General features: G+C 39.8%; 1 protein-coding gene across 2 annotated transcripts; it reads left to right on the top strand.

Annotated features, from left to right (window-relative positions):
- The first annotated feature begins 1,671 nt into the window (after nucleotides 1-1,671).
- Nucleotides 1,672-22,629, top strand: zdhhc3a (zinc finger DHHC-type palmitoyltransferase 3a). 2 transcript variants are annotated; one of them, XM_031729504.2, is made up of 8 exons: nucleotides 1,672-1,757; nucleotides 3,586-4,009; nucleotides 4,186-4,310; nucleotides 10,734-10,830; nucleotides 11,045-11,126; nucleotides 13,512-13,642; nucleotides 14,954-15,153; nucleotides 20,946-21,078. In XM_031729504.2, the coding sequence occupies exons 2-7, from the start codon at nucleotides 3,668-3,670 to the stop codon at nucleotides 15,110-15,112; spliced, it is 936 nt and encodes a 311-aa protein (XP_031585364.1). In that variant the 5' UTR covers nucleotides 1,672-1,757; nucleotides 3,586-3,667; the 3' UTR covers nucleotides 15,113-15,153; nucleotides 20,946-21,078. The 2 variants fall into 2 exon arrangements, with proteins under 2 accessions (XP_031585364.1, XP_031585363.1); XM_031729503.2 differs by lacking the exon at nucleotides 14,954-15,153 and having other exon boundaries at nucleotides 20,946-22,629.
- Nucleotides 22,630-22,644: the final 15 nt, after the last annotated feature.

Genomic DNA, 22,644 nt, shown 5'->3' with positions numbered 1-22,644 from the left:
GCTCTATTGTCTTCGCCAGTGAGTCTCATTTACTCCTAAAATATGAATATAATTCATCCATGAGTTCACAGAATCACTAGATACTTTGTGATGAATATAATTATCCATGCTGCTCACACACACCGGGTTGTAACGTCAGTCAGCAGCTGCAAGTGTTCTTGATGCTCATCCAACCTGCCTCCCCTTCTCACTCAAGCAGGTTTGCTAGTTTCTAGCTAATCTCAGAATAACCTTTTTAATAGGCCCTTTTACAGTTTATAAACAATGATGACATATGCGGTAAAATGGTCTATTAGCTTATGAGTAGGCAACACATGCACATTTGCTTCACCTCAATAAAAACAGAAAAGCTCTCTGATAACAGACAGGATCAAGAACTCATTGCACTCTGACTGTCAGTCTGAACCCAAGCAAACACCGAAGATGACAAATAAGTTAGCCTACGAAATCAATAAGATAGAAAAGTTAATTAAAAAAATGTAAATAAAAATGTATTTAAAAGTTATGCAGGATGTCCAACAACCTTATTGCTTCCAAACATTGTGCTTGAGTGAAACTTGCGCCCATAGAGCCACCATACTACAGGTGGTGAGAGCAATTACAAAGATGTGTTCTCATATCTTACCTGCATGGAATAGTTTTTCTTTTCTTTTTTTTTTTTTTTTTACTGAAGTCTGTAATGGAGCATGAAAATCTTTAAGCAGGATTTCTCTGACTCACAGTCACCTTTGGCAAACCCATTATTGCTGGACAGTGTAAAACTTATTACTAGCAGCCACAACAGCAGATTTAAAACTGTGCACTGCAAAATTCTGGGAGATTTGCCTTCTGATGAGCTTAATCAGCATTATGTGAACTGCTGTTTTTTTATAACTTGATTGTAACACATGTTCATATGTGTAAATGCCAAGTACTGTAGTCCAACTTTAACAGAGGTGTGTTGTTTAGTGACCTAAAGTCATAACCTTACCATTACCTTAAATGGTTTTTAAAAAATGTAAGTGGTAGGATTTCTGGCTTTATTTTTACAGCCTTGAGACCATCAGTTTTTATGTGTTTGCACTGCCATAAATCAAATGACTCTATTCACTACTGGATATTCAATATGTTCTCCCATATTAGCTTGTCTTCACTGAATCACTGTTAAACTCAGAATTAAATTTAAAATCCAAAAATTACAAAGTTATGAATGATCAGGCCTCATAGTATATTATCCTGTTGGAGCATTTCACTCTCAAAGTAAAGGCTTCCTTGTGATTCCTTAAGTTTCTAAAAGCAGAATGCCAGCCAGATTCTTCTGTTATTAAGCCCCTCTTCTGTTGAAACAGCTCTAATTCTGGGTTTAGGAGAGAGACACTCTCTCCACTTTTAAGACTATGCTTAAACCTTCATTTTGTTTGGATCCAGCATAGAGTTGGAACTGAATCAGATAAACCTGTAACCTGTAACATCCCATCCACTACAGCATTTCATTATTAATACCTTTCCCTGTGTTTCGTCCTTTTTGTTGTGCTACACTCTCCGCTTTTCTTATCTAAATCTGATTTAATAAATACTCGGCCTTGGTACTGAGGCAGATACCAGAAATAGGTACGTCTTGGACGCGTTCTCTGACGCGTAAAACTTCCTTGTGTTTTAATTCGCGGTCTTCTGTCTTCTACGCCACGACGTCATCATGAAGGGGCGGGAGCAGGGCGTCGAGTGGGTAACCAAACAGCAGCAGGGGAGAAAGCCACCGGCGGATGCGCATCGTTCAGGTGAGATTCAGTGGGATATAATGATAATTATAATGAGGTGAAGGCATTGACGCGCTCTTTGACTTCTCCTGTTTTGCAGGTAAACGAAAGGACGGTTATATAAATATGAGAAAACTTAGACGCTCACGCTGATATGGTAGCTACGTAGCTAGTATTAGCTAGCAATGGGCTGACGGTAATGTGTCGCTCGCTGTCACGTTAAGCCCGCTTTCCATGTTTCACTACCCTATTAATTTTAATTAGGACAGACAGTAAAGCGGTCTTCAATAGGTTTAATAATGTTTCATTATTAGCCCGGTATTATTGCTCTTACGCGGCTAAAGGTAAAACTGCTACATACATGGCAGCGAAATCGTAACTCCTTCGCCCATGAAAACAGGATAATCAGGGAACCATCGAACCACATGTTTTTAAGGTGACTGCTCGATATGTACTTTGACAGCTATACTACTGTCTTTCACTCGGGTCATATACATTATCCAGCTGTAACTTACACGAGGATTGGGTCTTGAATGGAGAAGTGTTGCATTAGGTCACGATAACAGTTTACTACCTTTCAGTGACCTCTCACTGACCAGACATTTGGTGTGTTTGGTGGAGCTCTAGGTGGTGTAAAACTGAGTGCAGAGACAAAGCTCTGACATGCAGCTGACCAGTTTTCACTTCTGAGGAGAAGACTGAAAAATCCTGTGGTGTCTGTAGAAGAACATCCACCATGTAGAGGATTCTCGAGTGCCTCCTGAATGTTTGATAAAACTCTTATGCCTCTTTTCCTCTAGTAATGTTACAGACATGCTTAAAAGAACTGTGTTGATAGTTTTTGTGATAATGTGACAATTTATTTGTCCACACACCTAGTCACAGCAAACAAGAAAGGTCGGTTTCAACCGACATTTCTTGTAACACAAGGGTTTGTCACAAATCTGCTGTGTCATTCCAGGTGTAACACTGCACATGTGCAAAGCTCACATTTCATTGTTCAGTGATGAGTTGATAACACCAAATTGCCCATAGTTTTATATAAAAAGTGAAATTAATGGTTAGAAATCTTAAGGAAAATATCAAGGCTCCTGTAGTGATCTGATTTTTGGAGAAGTATAATTTTTAGTTTATGTGTAATATTTTCTAATTGTTAGAGCTCAAAAAGTTAATAACAAGCTCATATTGGCTATTTGCTGAGTTATCACTATTGGCATTTATGTAAGCCGATACATCAAATTTCATAAAGTAAAGAAGAGGAGGTGGATACTTGAGTTCTCGTGATATTAGAATTTGAGACTTGATACTAATATCCAGGAAAATACTCAATACCAGTTTTGTAATGCATCCTGCAGCAGTAGAAGTAATGGTGAAGAAGTCATAGTTTGAAAAAGTTAACTTGTAATTTTCCCAATTACAAGTTAATTTAACAAAATATGTATTTAAGATGATGTTTAGAGGTTCTATTCATTTTACAAATTGTTTAGATAATTTCATGACAGATTGTGGGAAAAAAATGTATTTCAGAGCTAAACAAAAGGGTACAACCACCACCACAGTGCCTAGACATCTGAAATCATCATTGTAGCCTTATGGAAAACTTACAAATGAACTTTAAATAAGATGTGGTGTTAGTTTTATATAAAAAGTGAAATAAAAAATGAAGAAGATATTAAAAAAACAGAGCACTCACTGTGAAAGATTGAACCAGTCACTGCCTGCATTACAAAACTGACCTGACAGCTGGCTGCTAATTTTTTAGAGTTTTTGTTGTTTGTTTGTGTGTTTGTTTGTTTTTTTTAAACCTTCAGCTCGTGTACCTAATCTTTGAACCATCCTCACTTCTTAGCATGCGGTGACTGAGGCGGAGGCCTGAAGGCGCTGTGGGTCCATTGGTGGCAGCAGGAGCAGAAATCCAGCTTAGATGAAGGATGAAGAGCCCGGTGCACAGATGTAGGGATGTGGAGCATAGCCGTGGACAGTCTGGGGCCGGGGGAGGAACCAGCTGCCTACAGGAGGAACAGCGCATCCCCATCTCCAAAGACGTCATCACTTCCTCCTCTGCCTCGGCCATGTGGTTCATCAGGGATGCCTGCGGCATTGTGTGTGCCATCATCACCTGGCTGCTGGTCTTGTACGCTGAGTTTGTGGTGTTGTTTGTGATGCTGCTGCCCTCCAAGAACCTGATGTACAGTATTGTGAACGGGACTCTGTTCAACACTCTGGCCTTCCTTGCCCTCGCCTCTCACCTCAGGGCCATGTGCACTGACCCTGTAAGTCAGGTTGCTTGGGATTATTCATGCATAGAAATTTTTAATTCTCAATGTCATTCTGACACTTAATGCTCTTTACCTTTATAAAGTTCTTATTAATGTAGAAGACATTATGGCGATTAATGAGCTGCACATATAACTGAGGTCATCTACTTTATGTACGTGTTTCCTGCTAGGGGGCTGTGCCAAAAGGAAACGCCACTAAGGAATACATAGAAAGCCTTCAACTGAAACCAGGACAGGTGGTCTACAAATGTCCCAAGTGCTGCAGCATCAAGCCTGACCGAGCACACCACTGCAGGTAGGGCAAAAAGGATGCAAAATTCCCACTGCCGCATTTGACATTCACAAACCTAGTCCTGCGCTTTGCTTTGGTGTAGTAACGTCCCCAATTTTAACCTTTCATAAATCCAGAAACTGGTGCAATTCCCGTTCTTGGAGCATGTGACCAAGGTTAGTTATTTCTAGCTGCAGCTTAAAGATAGAGCCCAACTGATACATGATTTTTTTTAGACAAATACCATTATTGGTTCATTTAAAAATCCGATATTGGGTGATGTTTTTTTTCTTTCATACCTATGAAATATAAACCGATTTCCAGAACATTTGTTGTGTGTAGCTACTTATGAGTCCTTACTAAGATAATATGACAGCGGATTCTAAAAATAGATTGGTTTTATTATCACATCAACTTGTGGATTATTTGTTTTACACTGTGCCACACTCCTCGGATCAGAGTCCCTCTGGTGGTCAAACTATGCAACATCAGCCCTCTAACACAGATGAAGGGTGTTTTCCCTTCTCTTGCTTACTTTTCATTTACTGGCTGTTATAAACACATACAAATGCAGACACTAACATATTTGCCTAGAACAAAAGTGGTGATATATTGGTCAGGCTCTATTTACATTTACCCTCTATAAACAGGCCACATGCAGGAAAGTTTGAAAAGAGAAGTAGTTGTAGAATATACTGTTGAATGTGTTTGGGTGTGATTGCTTTTAAAATACAGATGTTGTGGTTTGTTTTTTGTTTTTTTTAGAACCAATCCTTAAAGCAACATGAGTGACTAAATAAAGTAACAGACAGTTACAATAAAAGCATATAAAAATACAGGGTGATACCTAGGGCTGCACGATTTTGCAGAAAATGAGAATCACAATTTTTTTGCTTAGAATTGAGATCACGATTCTCTCACGATTTTCTTTTCCTGTATAAATATTTATTGCACTTATTAACTGCGCATCAACTTCGTAACAGTTGAGACTGAACATAAAAACAATAAATGAACATAAAAACAATAAATGTCTCACATTTTGTCGTTGTCGCAAAATGTTGTACTGCTTGTAATTCCGTCTCCACCGTTGCTCGACACTGCGTGTATAGAGCAGGTAGTGCAACATTTGAAAAATAGTTGCGGGGACGGCACTGTGTAGCGCTTTGTCTAGGGTGTTGATCATTTTCCTAAATCCCTCGTTTTGCACAGTGTTGATGGGAGCCATATCTTTAGCCAGGTGATAAGTGATAGCCTCCGTAATTTCTTTGTGCCTGCGGGAGTTCGATGGGTATGGGGAACCGTTGTATAAGGTTCCCGTTATACAGCGTTATACAGGTTCCCGTTATTGATGTTTGGGTGGTTGACCGGGACGGATTTTCTCCTGTCACTTTCTTGGCCTTTACAGCTTCGTCATCTCTCACGTGCTCTCCGTTGTTTTTTCCCTGCGGCTCCGCCCTTGTCATTTGTTGAGCAGGAAGAGTGAGCGCTTGTTTTCATGCAGATTATGTCCCGGATCACAATGCAGTACAATCGTCATCTTTTTTTTCTTTTTTTTAAAAAATCGTTGTCATTTGGAAATGAGATCGCACATAAGTATGAATTGAGATCGCGATTTTCTAACGATTAATTGTGCAGCCCTAGTGCTACCTTTGTGAGATTCTGTTTTAGTTTCAGAATGATGACATTTTGAGCCTGTTTGAGAGTTAAGAGTTTGTTTTTTTATTAAAGTTAGAATTACGTTTAGGTTCGGACAAAGGTTTGGCTTAACCTGATGGTTCCAGTTAGGGAGAAGAGGTTACACTGTGAATGAATGCGCTCACAAAGATAGCCAAATAAACGTACGTGTGTGTGTGTGTGTGTGTGTGTGTGTGTGTGTGTGTGTGTGTGTGTGTCCCTCAAGCTACACTACCACTCAAAAGTTTGCACACACCTTCATTTAATGTTTTTTCTTTATTTTTACTACTTTCTTCGTTGTAGATACAAACTGAAGATATCGACTTTATGAAGCAAGATATATGCAGTTATGCAGCAAATAAAAATAATGTCTTATATTTTAGATTACTCAAAAGTAGCCACCTTTAGCTTTGTTGTTAGCGCTGCAAACCCTTGGCCTTCTCTCAGTGAGCTTCGTGATGTAGTCACCTGAAATGGTTTTCACTTCACAGGTGTGCCTTGTCAGGCTTCATCTGTGGAATTTCTTTCCTTCTTAATGGGGTTGGGACCATCAGTTTTGTTGTGCAGAAGTCAGGTTTGTACACAGCTGACAGCCCTATTTGACAACTGTTAGAATTCATATTATGGCAAGAACCAATCAGCTAAGTAAAGAGAAGCAAGAATCTAACATTACTTTAAGAACTGAAGGTCAGTCAGCCCAGAAAACTGCTAAAACTTTGAATGTGTCCCCAAAAACCATCAAGCGCCCCAGGAAGAGTGAGCTCTGCTGCTAAGGATAAATTCATCCGAGTCACCAGCCTCAGAAACCGCAAGTTAACAGCACCTTAGATTAGAGCCCAGATACATGCCACCCCATCCGGTTTGTGTTTAGTTGGACCATCATTTATTTTTCAACAGTACAATGACCCCAAACACACATGGCCTGGCCTCCACAGGCACCTGACCTAAACCCAATCAAGATGGTTTGGGATGAGATGGACTGCAGAGTGAAGACAAAATAAACAACAAGTGCTCAATAACTCTGGGAACTCCTTCAAGACTGTTGGAAAACCATTTCAGGTGACTACCTCATGAAGCTCATCAAGAGAATGCCAAGAGTGTGCAAAGCAGTAATGAAAGCAAAGGGTGGCTATTTTGAAAAATATAAAATATAAAACATATTTTCAGTTATTTCACACTTTTTTGTTTATTACATAATTCCATGTGTGTCATTTATAGTTTTGATGCCTTCAGTGAGAATCTACAATGTAAATAGTCATGAAAATAAAGAAAAACAATTAAATGAGAAGGTGTAGATGTTACAGTTATACAATGAAAATAAGAAATAGCATAGAAAAAATACTTTATCACATACCCCAAAACAAAATCGTATTGAGTAAAATACAACTTTGTATAAAGTACTATTGCTATTGTGTTTGTAGTTGAATTCCCCTGCAATTTCAATTCTTCTTGTTCAGTGAGAGAAGTCTAGGCTGTTTTGTGTTTGAACAAGTCTGTTGAAGTCAGGTTCAGTGTTTGGAAATGTGAAGGATAGTGGACAAGTGATGATAACTGAGAGAAGCTCTGTATTTGCATTTGTTAAACCTCTTCACTGAGTTTGTTCACATATCAAAATAGATCCAAAGAGAACCAACATCTTCTCTGTTTGCATGTGAGTAAGAATGTTGCTCTCCAGTTGGCTTGAAAGAAACTGCAACTTTCAAATGAAGGCCTTTACCAGGCTTTATATTTTATGTGCATGTAGGCCCTTGCTTTTCGATTTGGTGTTTGCTCTTATGTCCCATACTCTTTGTGGCGGAGGTGTGGTCCCTGGCTCAGCTGCAGGGGAGGGTGGTGCAGTGAGGTCAAGGGGCAATGCCTGGGTGGTTGGTGACTTAGGTGTGTGAAGTTTTTAGTTAACGATCTCTCTCTCTCGGTGTGTGAATTTTAGTGAAACCGGAGCAGAAAGTGGAGAAGTATGTCAGAATGCGGCTGCACCTGTGGGTGCCGAGCTGAGGAAACAGACAGAGAGACTGTCAGTAGTGTGTGTCAGCAATAGAAGAGGAAATAAACCCAAACAGTGTGTCTACTTGTGGTCCTTCTTCACACTCTTCATCACTTTGCCCTGTATGAGTCACTTGACAGCTCTGTGGTAGCCTATGTCACCATTTTCAGTCAAAAAATGTGCAACTAATTGTGATTCAGTGTTCTCTCCCCGATTACATCATTAACAGGGTTAATTTTTAGCACTGACTTTCACAGTATCTTCTGGTGTATAATACAATGCAAAAATAACAATTTCAATGACTTTGTCTTGCATCTGCTTCAAAGGTCCCACATTTTTTCTCTGTCAGATTTGGATAGTAATCACTTGTAACACCTGTTAGTTTGTAACATTTTAGTCTAGGCTTGATCAGGCTTGGTATGTCTTGAGCCACCCTCACATCTCTCCATCTTCTGATTTCCTCATACGGTGCCACACTTCCTCTCTTGGCACCCTATCTTCTGCTTTCTCTAGATTCACAAAGACGCAGTGGAACTCCTGACCTTTTCTATACTTCTCCATCAGCACTCTCAAAGCAAGCATCACATCTGTAGTGCTTTTTTTCTGCATGAAGCCACACTGCCCCTCACTGATCCTCACCTCTCTTCTTATCCTAGTTTCAACAACTCTTTTCCCATAAATTAATGGTTTGGCTCATCATTGTACATGCATTTAAAATAAAAGCAATAAAGTTATATTGTGTTTTCCCACAAAACTGCTAAAACCCAAGTTCTTCTCAAATGGGAATCTTGCCCAACAGCATTTGGTTGCTAAAATGCATCAAGCTGCATGATATATACTTATTTAGGTTTGCATCCTAATTTCCCATTTACCTCATGTGGGCTGCATGTAGCCTTGGGGCTGTATATAGAAGAAATATACTAGTAACGGAGAACAACCTTAGCTCATCCAAACAACTTCAAATTCAGTATTGCTCTTACTCAGTTTCCTGTGAGTACCAACTACTAAAGTGGATTCAGTGAATTCTTGTTGCGATAGGTGATGAACAAACACACATAGAATAGTATAGCTTATCGGGCCTTTATATTGTAATCATGTTCATAGGCATGATTGTAGTCACAAAGCAGTAAAGCAACATATTAAACCTTCTCAGGAAATCCAGTAATGATTTCCAAACTCTCACTGTTTGTGCAGAACACCCAGCTTTAGCACTAGCCTTACCACCAGCTTCCTGTTTGCTCAACTGCAGAGAATGTAAATCCTTAAACTTTAGTATTTGCATTAAAACACTTCATTTTTTTCAGTCTAAGCCATATTTCATGTTGTCTTTTAGTTTCTTTATATATTGACAAAATGTTTTCATCCTGGTTTTAAGTAGAGATGGACCGATCCGATATTACGTATCGGTATCGGTCCGATACTGACCTAAATTACTGGATCGGATATCGGAGGGAAATAAAAAATGTAATCCGATCCATTAAATATCAAAAAAGCACCTCAAAAAACTTGCGACATGGCGTAACTCGGCTCATAACCGTAGCACGTCGGAGCAGTATGCATCACGTGATAGAGCGGCTGTGTGTATTTGTAGCCTCGCTAGCAATCTGGCATTTCATCTCCGAGGAAGTTATCCCAGAGAGAAGTAAAGCAAGTGTGTAAGTTCATCTCTGAATGTTTGTAAGGCGTTCCCATGTTAAGCTTAACAACCAATATATGGAGCGACTGCCTCTTCCCTCTCCCTCCCTCTCTACTACTACTTCAATCTACTTCAATCGTGAAACTGATCAATGATCAGCTGATCGGCTTTTCTGTCGCGAGTCCGTCTCTCTTCTTTGTTTTTGGCCCACTTTGCGCCAGAAAGAGGAAACCAGCGGCGGAACAACAGCAGCACGTTTAAGCTTGATAATCTGTTGTAGGAATTTATTTAATATTACTTTCTACACCAGGATCCTTTTCTACGTAGCTGACGGCTGGTAAATGTGCAGGGGCGGATCTAGCAAAGTTTAGCCAGGGGGACCGATAGGGCATGAACAGGGAAAAGGGGGCACAAAGACATACTTTTCTTTCTTATTCTCATTTAAAATGTCTAGCTTGTAATAAATAATTATCTGAATCTTACACCCAAAGTTTTAATCTGATGTAAAATGTATAGAAGTCCATTACTGTATATAGTAACTATTAAGTCTAATATACCCTAGTAAGCTAGTACTTTTTCCTTTGGGAAGGTACCATCTGTGCAGTCTGCAATTGTGTTGAAGAAAGATGTTGAATCTTTTTAATTATTCTTGAAAAATAATTTATTTCTGTGCATTTTTTTCACCCTGCATCAAATTAAAGTTGATTACATCGATTAAGCATCATGAGGTGGGGGGTGGTTCCCCATTTTCTTTTGCTGGGAGTTTGCAACCCTATTAGTTAGGTTGCTTAATATTTCTGCTAAGTACTCTTTAAAATACCACAATAGGGAGGATGGAGGAGGTTTAAGTTTATTAGATTGATCAGTATTGCTGAACTATGAAATATTTTGGGCGCAGTGTATTTTTTGCATACAGGTATAACAGAATAGCTTTAGTGTTGTTGTTTATTTAAACTTGAGTATGAACTTATACAAAATGCAGCAAGATATTAAAAAAACAGTTTTATTGATTAAAAAACACACTATATCGGATTCATATCGGTATCGGCAGATATCCAAATTTATGATATCGGTATCAGTATCGGACATAAAAAAGTGGTATCGTGCCATCTCTAGTTTTAAGTGGCATTTGCATCTTGCGCTTCTCTTACAGTGTTTGCAAACGCTGCATACGGAAGATGGACCACCACTGTCCCTGGGTCAACAACTGTGTTGGAGAGAACAACCAAAAGTACTTTGTGCTTTTCACAGTAAGTCCACTGTTAATCTGTAAATTGACGAAAAAAACACCCTGAAGGTTACGCCTCTTATGTTGCATGATTTTCAATCATAAAGACAAGTCACCAGTTGTTGCTATAGAAATGGAGAACAGTTTCTTGGTAAATGCCACTCTGTTTGTGGTTAGTCTGTGTTGTCAGTTCCTGCTCATTGTAACCACTTTCTCATTTTTCTTTTTTAACCCAGATGTACATTGCACTCATTTCCCTCCACGCTTTGGTCATGGTGGTCTTCCATTTCCTCTACTGCTTTGAAGATGATTGGACGAGTAAGTGCTTTTTCCTTTTTTACAGTTCTCTTTAGCCTTCAAACACATAAAGAACAAAGCTCCAGATATGAATAGACATCTTCCCTCAAACATAACAGTACAAAAAGTAATTTGCTTAATTTTATATTTTGTATTTACATACATAGCCATCTTACAATATCCTTCACCTTTGTTTCCATTTCTTAAAGGACCATATATCTGTTCTCGTGTTTATCCCATCCTGTTAACATAAATGGGGGACAAAATAAACAGAAACACCTTCTACAGCCAAGAAAATCATTGCAATTCAACACCTGTACCTACAGTTTCAGCAGCTGGACAGTTTAACCTTTATGACTGTTAGATGAAACTGCATTAATCTTAGCTGGAGGTTTAGTTGTTTTTGGACATTGATCAACACAGCATTAATGTTTTTAGGCCTTGTTGATACAAAATTGATACTTGTTTGTAGGACGTAAGTTATAACATAGTTGGATTTGGCCTTGGAATTATGGTTGAAATTATTTTATTTGCCCATGCACAGAAACATTGTGGTATTTGCGCACAACCTTCATAGGTGTGAATAAAAATTTTGTGTAGGTACATTCTTACGGGGCTCGAGTGTTGCTTTTGTTGTTTTATTTTCACAGAACCATGTCTCACTCATAAGGCAAATGTAGCCATCTGTATCAGTGGCTTTCATCAGCAGTTACATACTCGGTCAATGCAGTTTACTTACTGTCTTATAGTAATGTTTACTGTTACCAATTGCAATGTGCCAAGATGCATGTTTTCAATTTCTCCGTCATATTTAGGTTTCATGCGTTAATGCTGAGGATAATCAGGATCCACATTGTGCACAAGGTCAGCTGTGGTGACAAAAAATGTCTAAATTAGACTTCATTAGAGTGCTAGAAGCCGCTCTCACAGGCAGTCATTTACTCATTTGATTCACTGCTCGTACTTTCAGTTCTACTTCCTAACGCCAACAGAGGGTTTAATTTTGACTTTAGACTTCATGGTCTCCTCTCTGTACCTTTTTATATACACCGATCAGGTATAACAGTCTGACCACTGACAGATGAAGTGAATAACACTGGCTTCTCTTCTTAGTAGCACTTGTTAGTGGGTGAGATATATTAGGGAGCAAATAAACATTTTGTCCTCAAACCTGATGTGTTAGAAGCAGGAAGAAGGGGCAAGTGTAAGGATATGAGCAAGTTTGACAGTTTGCGTCAGAGCATCTCCAAAACTGCTCTTGCGGGGTGTTCCTGCTCTGCAGTGGTGAACCAGCGACAGGGTCATGGGCGGCCGAGGCTCATTGATGGGGAGCAAAGGCTGGCTCGTGTGGTCCAATTCAATAGACGAGCTACGACAAATTCCTCCGATTTCAAACCAGTCGAGCATCTGTGGGATTTGCTTGAGAAACAAGTCTGATTCATGGAGGCCCCACCTCACATCTTGCAGGACAGATACCACAGCACATCTGTTGAGGCATGGTTGAGTGGAGTGCATGCCTGGAAAGGTCAGGACTGGGGAACCTACACAATATTAGGCAGGTGTTCATAATGTTGTGCCTGATTGGTATACATATATGGACTTCATGGACATCCATTCTTCCAATTTCTATCGGTTATTCTATTCAGCGGTGCTGGGAGGCTGGAGCCTATCCTACCTGAGTGCATCTACATACAACACAAAATCAAAGTTGCACATTTTCCCTCTGGTCTATAGTGGTGGTTGTCCAGCTAGATTTCTTTTTCATGTGACTTGCCCAGTTTTGACGATGTTGGCTTTTTTTAGTTTCCAAAGTTATCACCCTGGCACTCCAAAAAAAAAAATCCACAACTTCTTATCCATAAACAAGGTTTATGGGATAACCGGGTCATGAGGTCAGGAAAGAGGTCTTGTTGCTGAGTTTTCAAATGATTTTTTTGGTGGGCTTTTAGCTCGTCACTGCAGTTGCTATTTAGGTCCATAATATTCAAGAGAACACAAGCATTTCTTTTGGTGATACCTCCAAAACCCAGCAACTGAAACCAAAACAATCTGGACATACGTAGGACCACAGGCTAGAGGAAAGGATAATTATATGGCCATGCTTGCAACTCTTTAGGACAAATGAAATTATGAAATATTGTTGACATGAGTACATCTTGTCTCTATTTCTTTGTTGTGACATTTATTTTCCTTCCAGTTAACACTGATGCCATAACTTCCTGATCCCATACAGCAGTCTTTAAGAAGTTGACTTAAGCTCATACTTGCTGACTTCAAAGCTTTGCATCGTCACTGTAGAGCTGCAGTTGAATGCAGTAGTTTTTTGATAGAAGTGCAGCAGTTCCTCTGTGAACCTCTTCTTTACCCTTTCACTTCTCTGTGTCCAACTCCCTCCCATTCCCCCAGAGTGCAGTACCTTCTCTCCTCCAGCAACAGTTATCCTCCTCATACTCCTGTGCTTTGAGGGCCTCCTCTTCCTCATCTTCACCTCTGTGATGTTCGGCACCCAAGTCCACTCCATCTGTACCGACGAGACCGTAAGTGACCCAGTTACCATCCTGTTAACCACCTCCTTTTAACTCCTCTGCGCTTCAGGACTTCTCCCTGCTGCTGCAACTCTCAACTTCTTTTAACATGAATATCTTTAACGTCTCAAAACATCAGCTGACGTCTCTTACTCTGCAGCAGAACTTCAACCCTAAGTGCCTTAAAAGCAAATAATTTGAGTTACACCTACCATCATATCTACATGCATACAAAGCAGAAATTGCAGAGCTGGATCATAGACTTATGTAGAGCCTGATTTGTTTTTGCGACCAAAGGAAGTCACCTCCTACTGGCTGTTTTTCCATCTTTTTTATGGCAGAGTGACAATAACAATGCCTTAACTGCAACCTGGCCATGTTTAATTCATACTGTCTTTTAAAGTATGAGGCAACTGTGGCTGTCACTGTTGCAGTATCAATCTGTAAATAGGACCTTTCCTCACACGAGACATTTAGACTCAGCAGGAAAAGTGCAGGTGTAACTCATAACAGCAACATTTCAGTCCTTTCCAGACTTGTGGATTAATGTGATACATAATCAAGTTATTCTGTACCCCTGTGCTGCTTTCTGTTGTGGAGATGTCTCATGTAACAAAAGGTTTATTACCCTGGTTTATCTATACATCCATCCTCATCCTTCTCCTAGTGTTACTACCCCAACTATATAAGCTCTCTCTCTCTCTCTCACTTTGTCTTTGGTGAGCTGGTTAAACCGAATAAAGTCACAACTTTTCACAGGCAAATAATAATGATAATAAAGGAGACTAAAACGCACATCCCAAAAAAAAGTTTACCAGTTAAACTGCTGAGCAGAGTCCAGATTTTACACCTGCTGGTCACCAGTAGTCTGCCCCCTGGTGGTGAGTCTAATGTGCTCTTCATGAAGGGCAGGCCTGTATGCAATTTTATAATAAGGTCCGTTTGTCAGTGTATCAGTAAAAGAAGGAATCTCTGTCTTCTCAAGTTTGGAGCTGAAATAATCAAGCACACAGCGCCTGTGTGCAAGTGAAGCATAGCTTACCAAACCAAACTCTCCCTGTTTTCAACTTCTTTTTGTCTGCAACTCCAGACCTTATTTATTATGAAGAGAGGGCTTTAGCATACACAGGGCTGTGCAACACACAAGGGAAGGACACAACAAGGGCTCTCCACTGTCCTAATTCAGCAGCGGCCGACGTGCAGCCCTCGATGATCTTATTTTTATCTTTCTAATACAGAAATGGATATTTGGAATTTGTGATTACTGTGATCGCTGGGCCGCAAAAGCACACCAACTGAAGTTTGGTTGTCTCTCGTTTTCAGGGCATAGAGCAGTTGAAAAAGGAAGAGAGAAGATGGGCTAAAAAAACTAAGTGGATGAACATGAGGGCGGTATTCGGACACCCTTTCTCCATATTGTGGTTTAGCCCCTTCTCCACCCCCGACCACGGGAAGGCTGAGACCTACCAATATGTGGTGTGAAGGCTCAGCGCAGGGAGTGAGGCGGTCCGATCAAAACCAAAGTGGGAAGGCCAGCCCCCCCCACACACACACACACACACAGCTCAACGCGATTTACACTGTATATCCCACATTAGCAATGGACAGCTTTTCATGTGCTTTTTTTGTGTTGCCAACTAAGTGCACTATACGTTTTATTTTTGTGTTGCCTTGAGTGAGTCGAGTTGCAGAGAAAAAGAAACACTTTACAGTCGTGTTTGCAAACACTGTGATGGATCTGTTTGTTTCTGACCTGCTTTCTTTCTCCTCTGTCAGAAGCCCCTCTCTCTTCTTACTGTTTCCTTTTTGCTTCTCCCTAAAGGGTTAGTTCAGCTAAATTATAAAGAAAAAGCAGGTATTATGTATTTCCTGTAATTGCCAGCTAATTTCATTACAGTGAAAATAGGAAATGATGTATAAGGTAAAAAAAAATGCTCCATAAATTGGTGAAGCACAGAGTTTTAGGACATTTTAAAGACTTTTTTTTAGGGTAAAACTAGCTGGAAAGTGCAGTTCTCCAGATTAGATTAAAATCACACATCAGGGTTAGAGTTACTGTAATTCCACATTAGCTATTCTGATGCCAGTAGAGAGCTTAGTGGATTTTTTTTATTTTTTAGATGAACTGACCCTTTAAATATTACTCAATGTCAATGTGTTCCAGACATGGACTGGATAAAGCTTTTAAATGGGTCTACTCTAGAATGGATTGTCTGAACCATTCAGTAATCAGACCCACGCTCAGGCCGACCCTCTGTTATAGTGCTGTAGATAGCACATCAACATCTTGCCTTCGTTACAGTGGGAGTAAATTTTTCATAGTAACTGAAAAAAATCTCTCAAGAATCAAATGAAAAGAAAGTGAAAGCAAAACACAACAATTCTAAGAAATAATTTACATTAGAATTACATAGAGTGCTCCATTTGGTTATGATTATCTTCACCTTTGTTTCTGGGCTCAGACTTTTCCTCTGTAGTCTTTTTTTTCAGCCCCAGTTCTGACACAAAGCTCTCATGTGGGCTAGTTACATTTAGATGAACATGTCAGTGGACTGAAAGTAAAACTCGATTAATTAGAGAATGGGCTATCCCTCAGTCTGTCCTACCTGAGATGTTATTATGACTGCTGTTGACATTAGAAGGTAATATATAAAAAATTACCACTTGTTGAATCTGTGCTTCACTGACTGTTGTCTAAAAGTAGCTGACCAATGGGGACGCAGCACTGTAAGCCCTGACATGAGAACTTCACAACGGTGGCGCTCTTGTAGTTTCGATGTATATTCTACCTTTGAGTGTTTTTGCTCTTCTTTGATTCACTTTTTTCATTCTTGGGAGATATTTTTAAATGTCATTATTAGGACAAAAGTTAATTCCAAGACTTTTGGTCTGTTATGTTTGTGATGAGATTTTTCCTTATTAGCAGAGACTTTCAGATTGTCTCATTCTTACATTTAGGGTGGACCTGAAAACAGTTCCCATTTTTTAAAACCAGAGCTCTGTTATCTCATCATGTAAAAACCTGTACATTACACTGCATTTAACCCTTTGGGTTCTCGTTAATGTAAGACTACATGAGGCGAGGGATTGCAGTGGTACCAAAAAGCAGAGCTGATAGCCTGCTGTGACTAAAGGATAGCAGATGTACTGAATATTTAAAGTGGACTTGTTATGCTCATTCCCAGCTCCACAGTTCAATTCTTGGTCTCTATTTTCTTTACACTGTGAATCATGCAAAGCTAAGCTAGTAATCTTTATTTATCCTGTGAGGGACCTTCGTGCTCATCTGAAACGAGGTAGTGTAGTTCCCTACCTTTGAGGCAGCCCTTTCTCAAAACCAACTATATTCTAATTGGCTGCCTCTTGTAAACAGAAGGTTGGAGTTGGATGGAACTTCTGTGTCCACAGTCAAAGCCAGAGATGGCTATGTTAGAGACACCCTTTGTCTTTGACATCAAACAGAGGAAAGCGTAGAACAAACTGTTTGAAACCGAGTTTAGAGCAGTCTCACCCCATTATTTGAAACTTATTTAATATAAGCATCCAGCATAATAACACAAAGTATGGCTCAAAATAAGGAAAAGCAAAGCAAATTAGGTCTGATTTAATAGCTGACCCTTGATCAGCTGTTGAAAGTCAGTTTTGGAGGATCTCGGTGATTAAACAACATAAAAGACCAAAAAGTCACGCTGCAGCCTAATCATGTTTTCAGTGATTTTTAGCACCTACAACATTGTCCCAGTTTCCTCTCTGATACATGCTCAAGAAAAACAAAGCCTCTTGGAGGACAGAAATGCATCTTATTTTTGGCTAAAACAAACCAGGAGGTTTCTGGTTGTTCCAGCAAACCGAACCAGATTCTCAGTGTTTAAGCTGGCAGTCTGAATTCTGCTAAAGGAAGGAAAAGGAAAGCCTTTCAATGGTGACTGATGTCGACCTCAGCCTGTCTTTAAGCAGTAAAAACATGTGGGTTAGAATGATGCTGACAGCCTGTCAACAGCCACATATGTTCATTCTGGTTTTTGTTTTTTATGTTGTTGTTGGGGTTTTTTTTTGTTTTTTTTTTTTTTGAAGAAAGGTTTAGCCTCCTACAGTAGCCTCCCACTAACACTCTGTTTGCATGAATACGTGCCAGTGAATCACAGCTCTAAGCCCATGTGGTGTTTTGATGTTGTGAGCGTGTGCCAAATTCAATAAAACCCACAATTCTGCGATTATTTGGGAACCCTTTGATATGAATTTGCTCTGAAGGGACACTGGCTTCAGTTTAAAATCCTCTTCGCTGCCGGAAATGTATAAAATCGTGTTCGAAGTTAAAGAGAAGACATGGATTTAGAATATTCATTTCTGCACCACGCCAGACTACAAAGCATTTAACTGAGGTATTAACATTCACGATTCAATTTAAAGTACTTAAAAAAGAAGAAGATTTAATTGCACTTTGTATTTCTTTGTATTTATCATTTGAGATTTTCTCCTGGGTGAACTCCTTTGTTCCAAAGTGTGCGGTTTTATTCTTCTATTCTTTGTTTACATGATATTGTGTGTATCCTTTGTTTCTGAATGCATGGTACAGCTGAAGGCTAGTTTAATTGTGTATGTGAAACACTGCTGGTATGATGAAGCAGCTGAGTGACGGCAGAGATTATTATTATTGTTTTGTTTTGTTATTTTTACAGAAATTTTAATTCTTTCTAAATATTCTGAAGAGATTTCAGCACATGCACAGAGAATAAATTCTTCTCAGATGCAATGCAACAACTGTGTTTGCTTCCGTTTGGAGGTGCATTTATTTACTTTTGCCTGTCACTTTATTTTATGTTCAAATAGTAATACGGGAGCAGATGTGGGGTTTTTTGTTGGGTTTTTTTTTTTCCTCCTTCTCCCTCCTGCACACAGTTCTTATATGGCCCTCACATCCCGCATTTTCCCTCCGTCCTTGTCTTTCATCTGTCTGGGATCTTCCTCCCCCCGATACTGTGTCCTCTCCACACTCATGCATTTTTGCTTTGGTTGATAACTCACTCTGCCGAAAGCTTTCCGAAGCAGACAGCTCTTTGTAATCTTGACTGAGGTAAGCTTGCCAACAGCAGTCACATTGGCCGTCCCATCAAGCTTGACATGTCACATGTATGCACGCTTCAATCAGAAGGCCGACGTGTGTTTTCAGTTCCTCCTTTGCTGTTTTACTTCAACCAAACGGTTTGAATGAATGAGTGAGTTCTGTCTGTAATGTGACGCATGTGCCATCTATTTATTTTTGAAGTGCATGCCAGTCTTTTTGGACAGCAGCATGAAATGTTGGGCATGTTTCTTTAAAAAATTGAATAACATGGAACCTAAAGCATTTAGAGGACACTGTTAAAACTCATCAAAAGTCATGCTTCTAAATTCTCAGTTAACTGTAACTTGTGGCCATGAAGCAATCTTTGCACCAGTACACACTAGAAGATGGCTGTAAAATTCACTCTTTGCACTGCATAAATATAAGTCCCGAATTTGAAACAAATATTAGGTTCAGCCGTCTGAGTTACCCAAATGGATCTTTGACTGTCACTAAAAATACTCTGTCAAGACTCAGGTTTTTTTTTTTTTTTTTTTTTTTACATTTAAAACACAAAATTCCAGAAAACTACCTTCAGTGGCATGTACTTGAGTTTCTTAGCTAAGCATAAAGACTATAAACAGGGCACCTGCTAGCCTAACCCCGTAAGCACTCTAAAGCTCACAGAACTACATGTTGTCCCAAAAAGTTGATTCTGTTCATCTGGATGTAGCGTTATCAGTGGAAGAAACGTTTTGTCACTCATCCAAGTGACTTCTTTAATGTCAACTGACTGCAGGTTTACCTGACCTTATAAAATAGTACCTTTGCACAATGACTGAAACCACCACCGTCAGGAGTCAAGGAGGCAATTTACGTGAAAAAGGGAAGACCATCTATGAATCGGGGAGAGGGCTTAATGGTACCTCTCACCATCTTACAATGCTGTGATTGCAGCCATTCCCCAACTCTCTGTGAATGGTACTCATGACCATTGATCAATGGTTTTTGATCAGTGGTGATAACAAATTTGCATATTAATGATCAAAAAACTCAACTGCCCATTGTTTGCCATTCAGTCATTATGCAAATGTACTTGGATGATTGACGAAACGTTTCTCCCACTGAAAACGCTTAGTCCAGATGAACAGAAGCAACTTTTAAGAATTTCCTTACCTGGATGATTGAGCATGCATCCAGACGAGTACATGTTGCTTTAGGTTAATATCTTGGAACACAGTCCTTCTAAAATAACTTCTTACATTAGTTCTAGAAGTATCTGTCAGCGTTAGTTTTTGCCATTATGCATTAGAAATCAGAACTGTTGGCCATCTTGAAATGAACCCCAATGTTCAGGGTGACCTCTTCAAATGCCTTCTGTTTGGACAGCAGTCGTGAACCCCAAATATTGAGTCTACTTTAATGAATGCCAAACATTTTTGAAGCTGGAGCGTGCCCTACTATCAGTCAACATCCACACATTGGACATCAAAGCCAGAATCGCATCCAAAACTCAGACATTGCGTATTTATCAAGCAGGGCTTTAAAGACTCCTTAAAAATGACTGATTTACCACTTCTAGAGAAGCTGACATGTTTTGAGTGGGAGCCAGGTGAAAGCATCATTACTGTTACTGGTGTTGTATTATAAGCTGCTTCCTGCATTAGCCTAAGCCTCAAGTTTGTGGTAGCTGGCACTTGGTTTGGATTAGGAAGTAACATTCAAAGGTCTGAGGATAAAAATAAACTGACAAATGATTACCAAGAGGGAATCCACTGAAGCCTCATTTACTTCAGCTGGACTTAAATGTGCTTTGAGACAGCCAGCCATTTCAAATATGTCTCTGGTGCTTTATTGTAGGAACAAAGACCTGTAAAAGTAATCACATTCCCATCAGCCTCGGCTGCAGTTCAGTTTAGGTGTTAATTAGCAACCATTAGAGCAGCTGGCTCCACTGCCAGTCCTGTTCCCTTTGCTTCCTGGCCAGTACACACAGGATAAACAGCAGCAATGACAAGTAACTCTTTAAATGATAAAACCCTCAACCTGAAGACTTAAAAAAAAAAAAAAAAATTAGCTGGACATGTTTAAGTGTCCGAGGGACTAGCACAAAAAAGCAAAACCATCACATAGTAACATACTATCACCAGTTTTGTGTTGTGGATGTCATTGCTGGTGCATGCAGGTGATCCCATGCAGTGCTTTTTTTTGTTTGTTTGCTTTGTTTGTCTCTGCTCCTTCATCTCAGACCTCACTGTTTTTTGTCTCCAGGGGATCGAGCGGCTGAAGGGGGAGACAGGGAAGTGGAGGAAAGTGCCGTGTTGGGAGGCCATGCAGATTGCATTCGGAGGCCCCTTCTCACTGTCCTGGTGCAGCCCTTTTTCAGGCTTGAGCTGCAAGAAGAGCACCGAGGACCACGTTGCCATCCCCCAGGGAGAGATCATCGAGGAGGATGTCATAGAGATACCACTCAACTAGCGCCACCTGCTGGGGAAAGCATTAATTGCAGACTGGCAGGGTTTCTTGACAAGCACAAAGATATTTTTGAAACTGGACTTTCAAAATTTTGAAAAACTGACGAGAATTTATTTTTAATTATTTATGCATTTTTTATGTACAGGACTTTTTTCTGGATATATTACCTTTTACAGTTTCTGTTCCTACCTTCAGTGTAGCCATTTGATAGGTGTGCAGAGCACCCATTATCAAACTTTAGTATCTTAGCTTAATACTTGCACACATAAGTGAAGTGAAGTGAATGTGCATTTTAAGGATCTCATATTTCTCTACTGCATCTGCCAAACCTGCAGCATTTTCCTGAATTTGTCTCTAGTGAAGGAAAATGCTGTGAGGACTCAAAGCTCAGTCAGCTCAGTGTTTGGAGGAGAGAATACTGTAAAGTGCCTCCCTGAGCTGCCTCAGGACACCACTAACAGCAGCTCTGCTCCAGCACTGTAGCACAAACGGTTCCTTTCAACCTTCTTGCCTTTCCCCCAGATTTTTAAACAGCCAGTTTCACAGATGACGGTTAAGCCTAGAAATGCAAACTCTCCATTTGAAAAAGGTTTTTAGTCTAAGATTAGGCTTGACCCATGTCGGAGAAACTAGTTCGAGCTCACCTCGTGCCTTATCTGTCTTTACTGAGCAAATGTTTGGAACACTATATTGTTTTATTACTCGTCTTGATTCCAGACTGTCTCAAGTTGCCATTTTCATATTTCTCGCTCCATTGCACATGTGGGAAAAGGGCACTAGATGACTTCATATAGAGGATTTTTATTGTGTGTGTATGTAAGCTGGAGGATAAGGGCTTCTAACTGCTAAATGGCTGCTGGACATTATGGGATCACTCATGTTTAATCATGTTTACATTGCTTTAATAATCTACTCATTGTGTGGGTTTCTTCCTTATGTGAATGGCCATTCTTTTTTGTTGTTGTTTTTTTTTTTTTTTTTTTAAATCTAGTGACAGATTGTTTGTTTTTAGCAAATATATCTGCAGTGTTTGAATTGTATACCAAAAGCTACTGACAGTCCAGTTCAAAGCATAATAGGAACATATTTTCATACTGCCTTATTGTCTCATCTAATCGACTGCAAGAAAGCAAAAAAAAACATATTTATCAACATGTCAGAGGACTCCTTACATTGTGGTATATCTCACCTCCTGTTGTGTTTTTCTGCATTGATTCCATTCTGTTCCACTGTGACCACTTTCAGCTCTTCTGCTTCGATGACTTTGATGATAGCCAACTACAGAAGACAAATACAGCTGTTGTGGTAGAAGTGTGTATCATAATTGGAGAAAACATTACACCTCATTTGCAGCTGAGGCACAGCTAAGTGGTCTGTAATAAATGGGTGTTCAGACAGAACAGCAGGCATGTTGTCTGTATTGTCCTGGGGGAAACACAGTGCCCTCCAAATTTTCATTAAATTTAATTTGAACAAAACAGATCTGCACACCAGA

This window comes from Oreochromis aureus, linkage group 11 (assembly GCF_013358895.1).
Source record: "Oreochromis aureus strain Israel breed Guangdong linkage group 11, ZZ_aureus, whole genome shotgun sequence".
Classification (NCBI taxonomy): Eukaryota; Metazoa; Chordata; class Actinopteri; order Cichliformes; family Cichlidae; genus Oreochromis; species Oreochromis aureus.
This window is presented reverse-complemented; position numbering and strand designations above follow the sequence as displayed.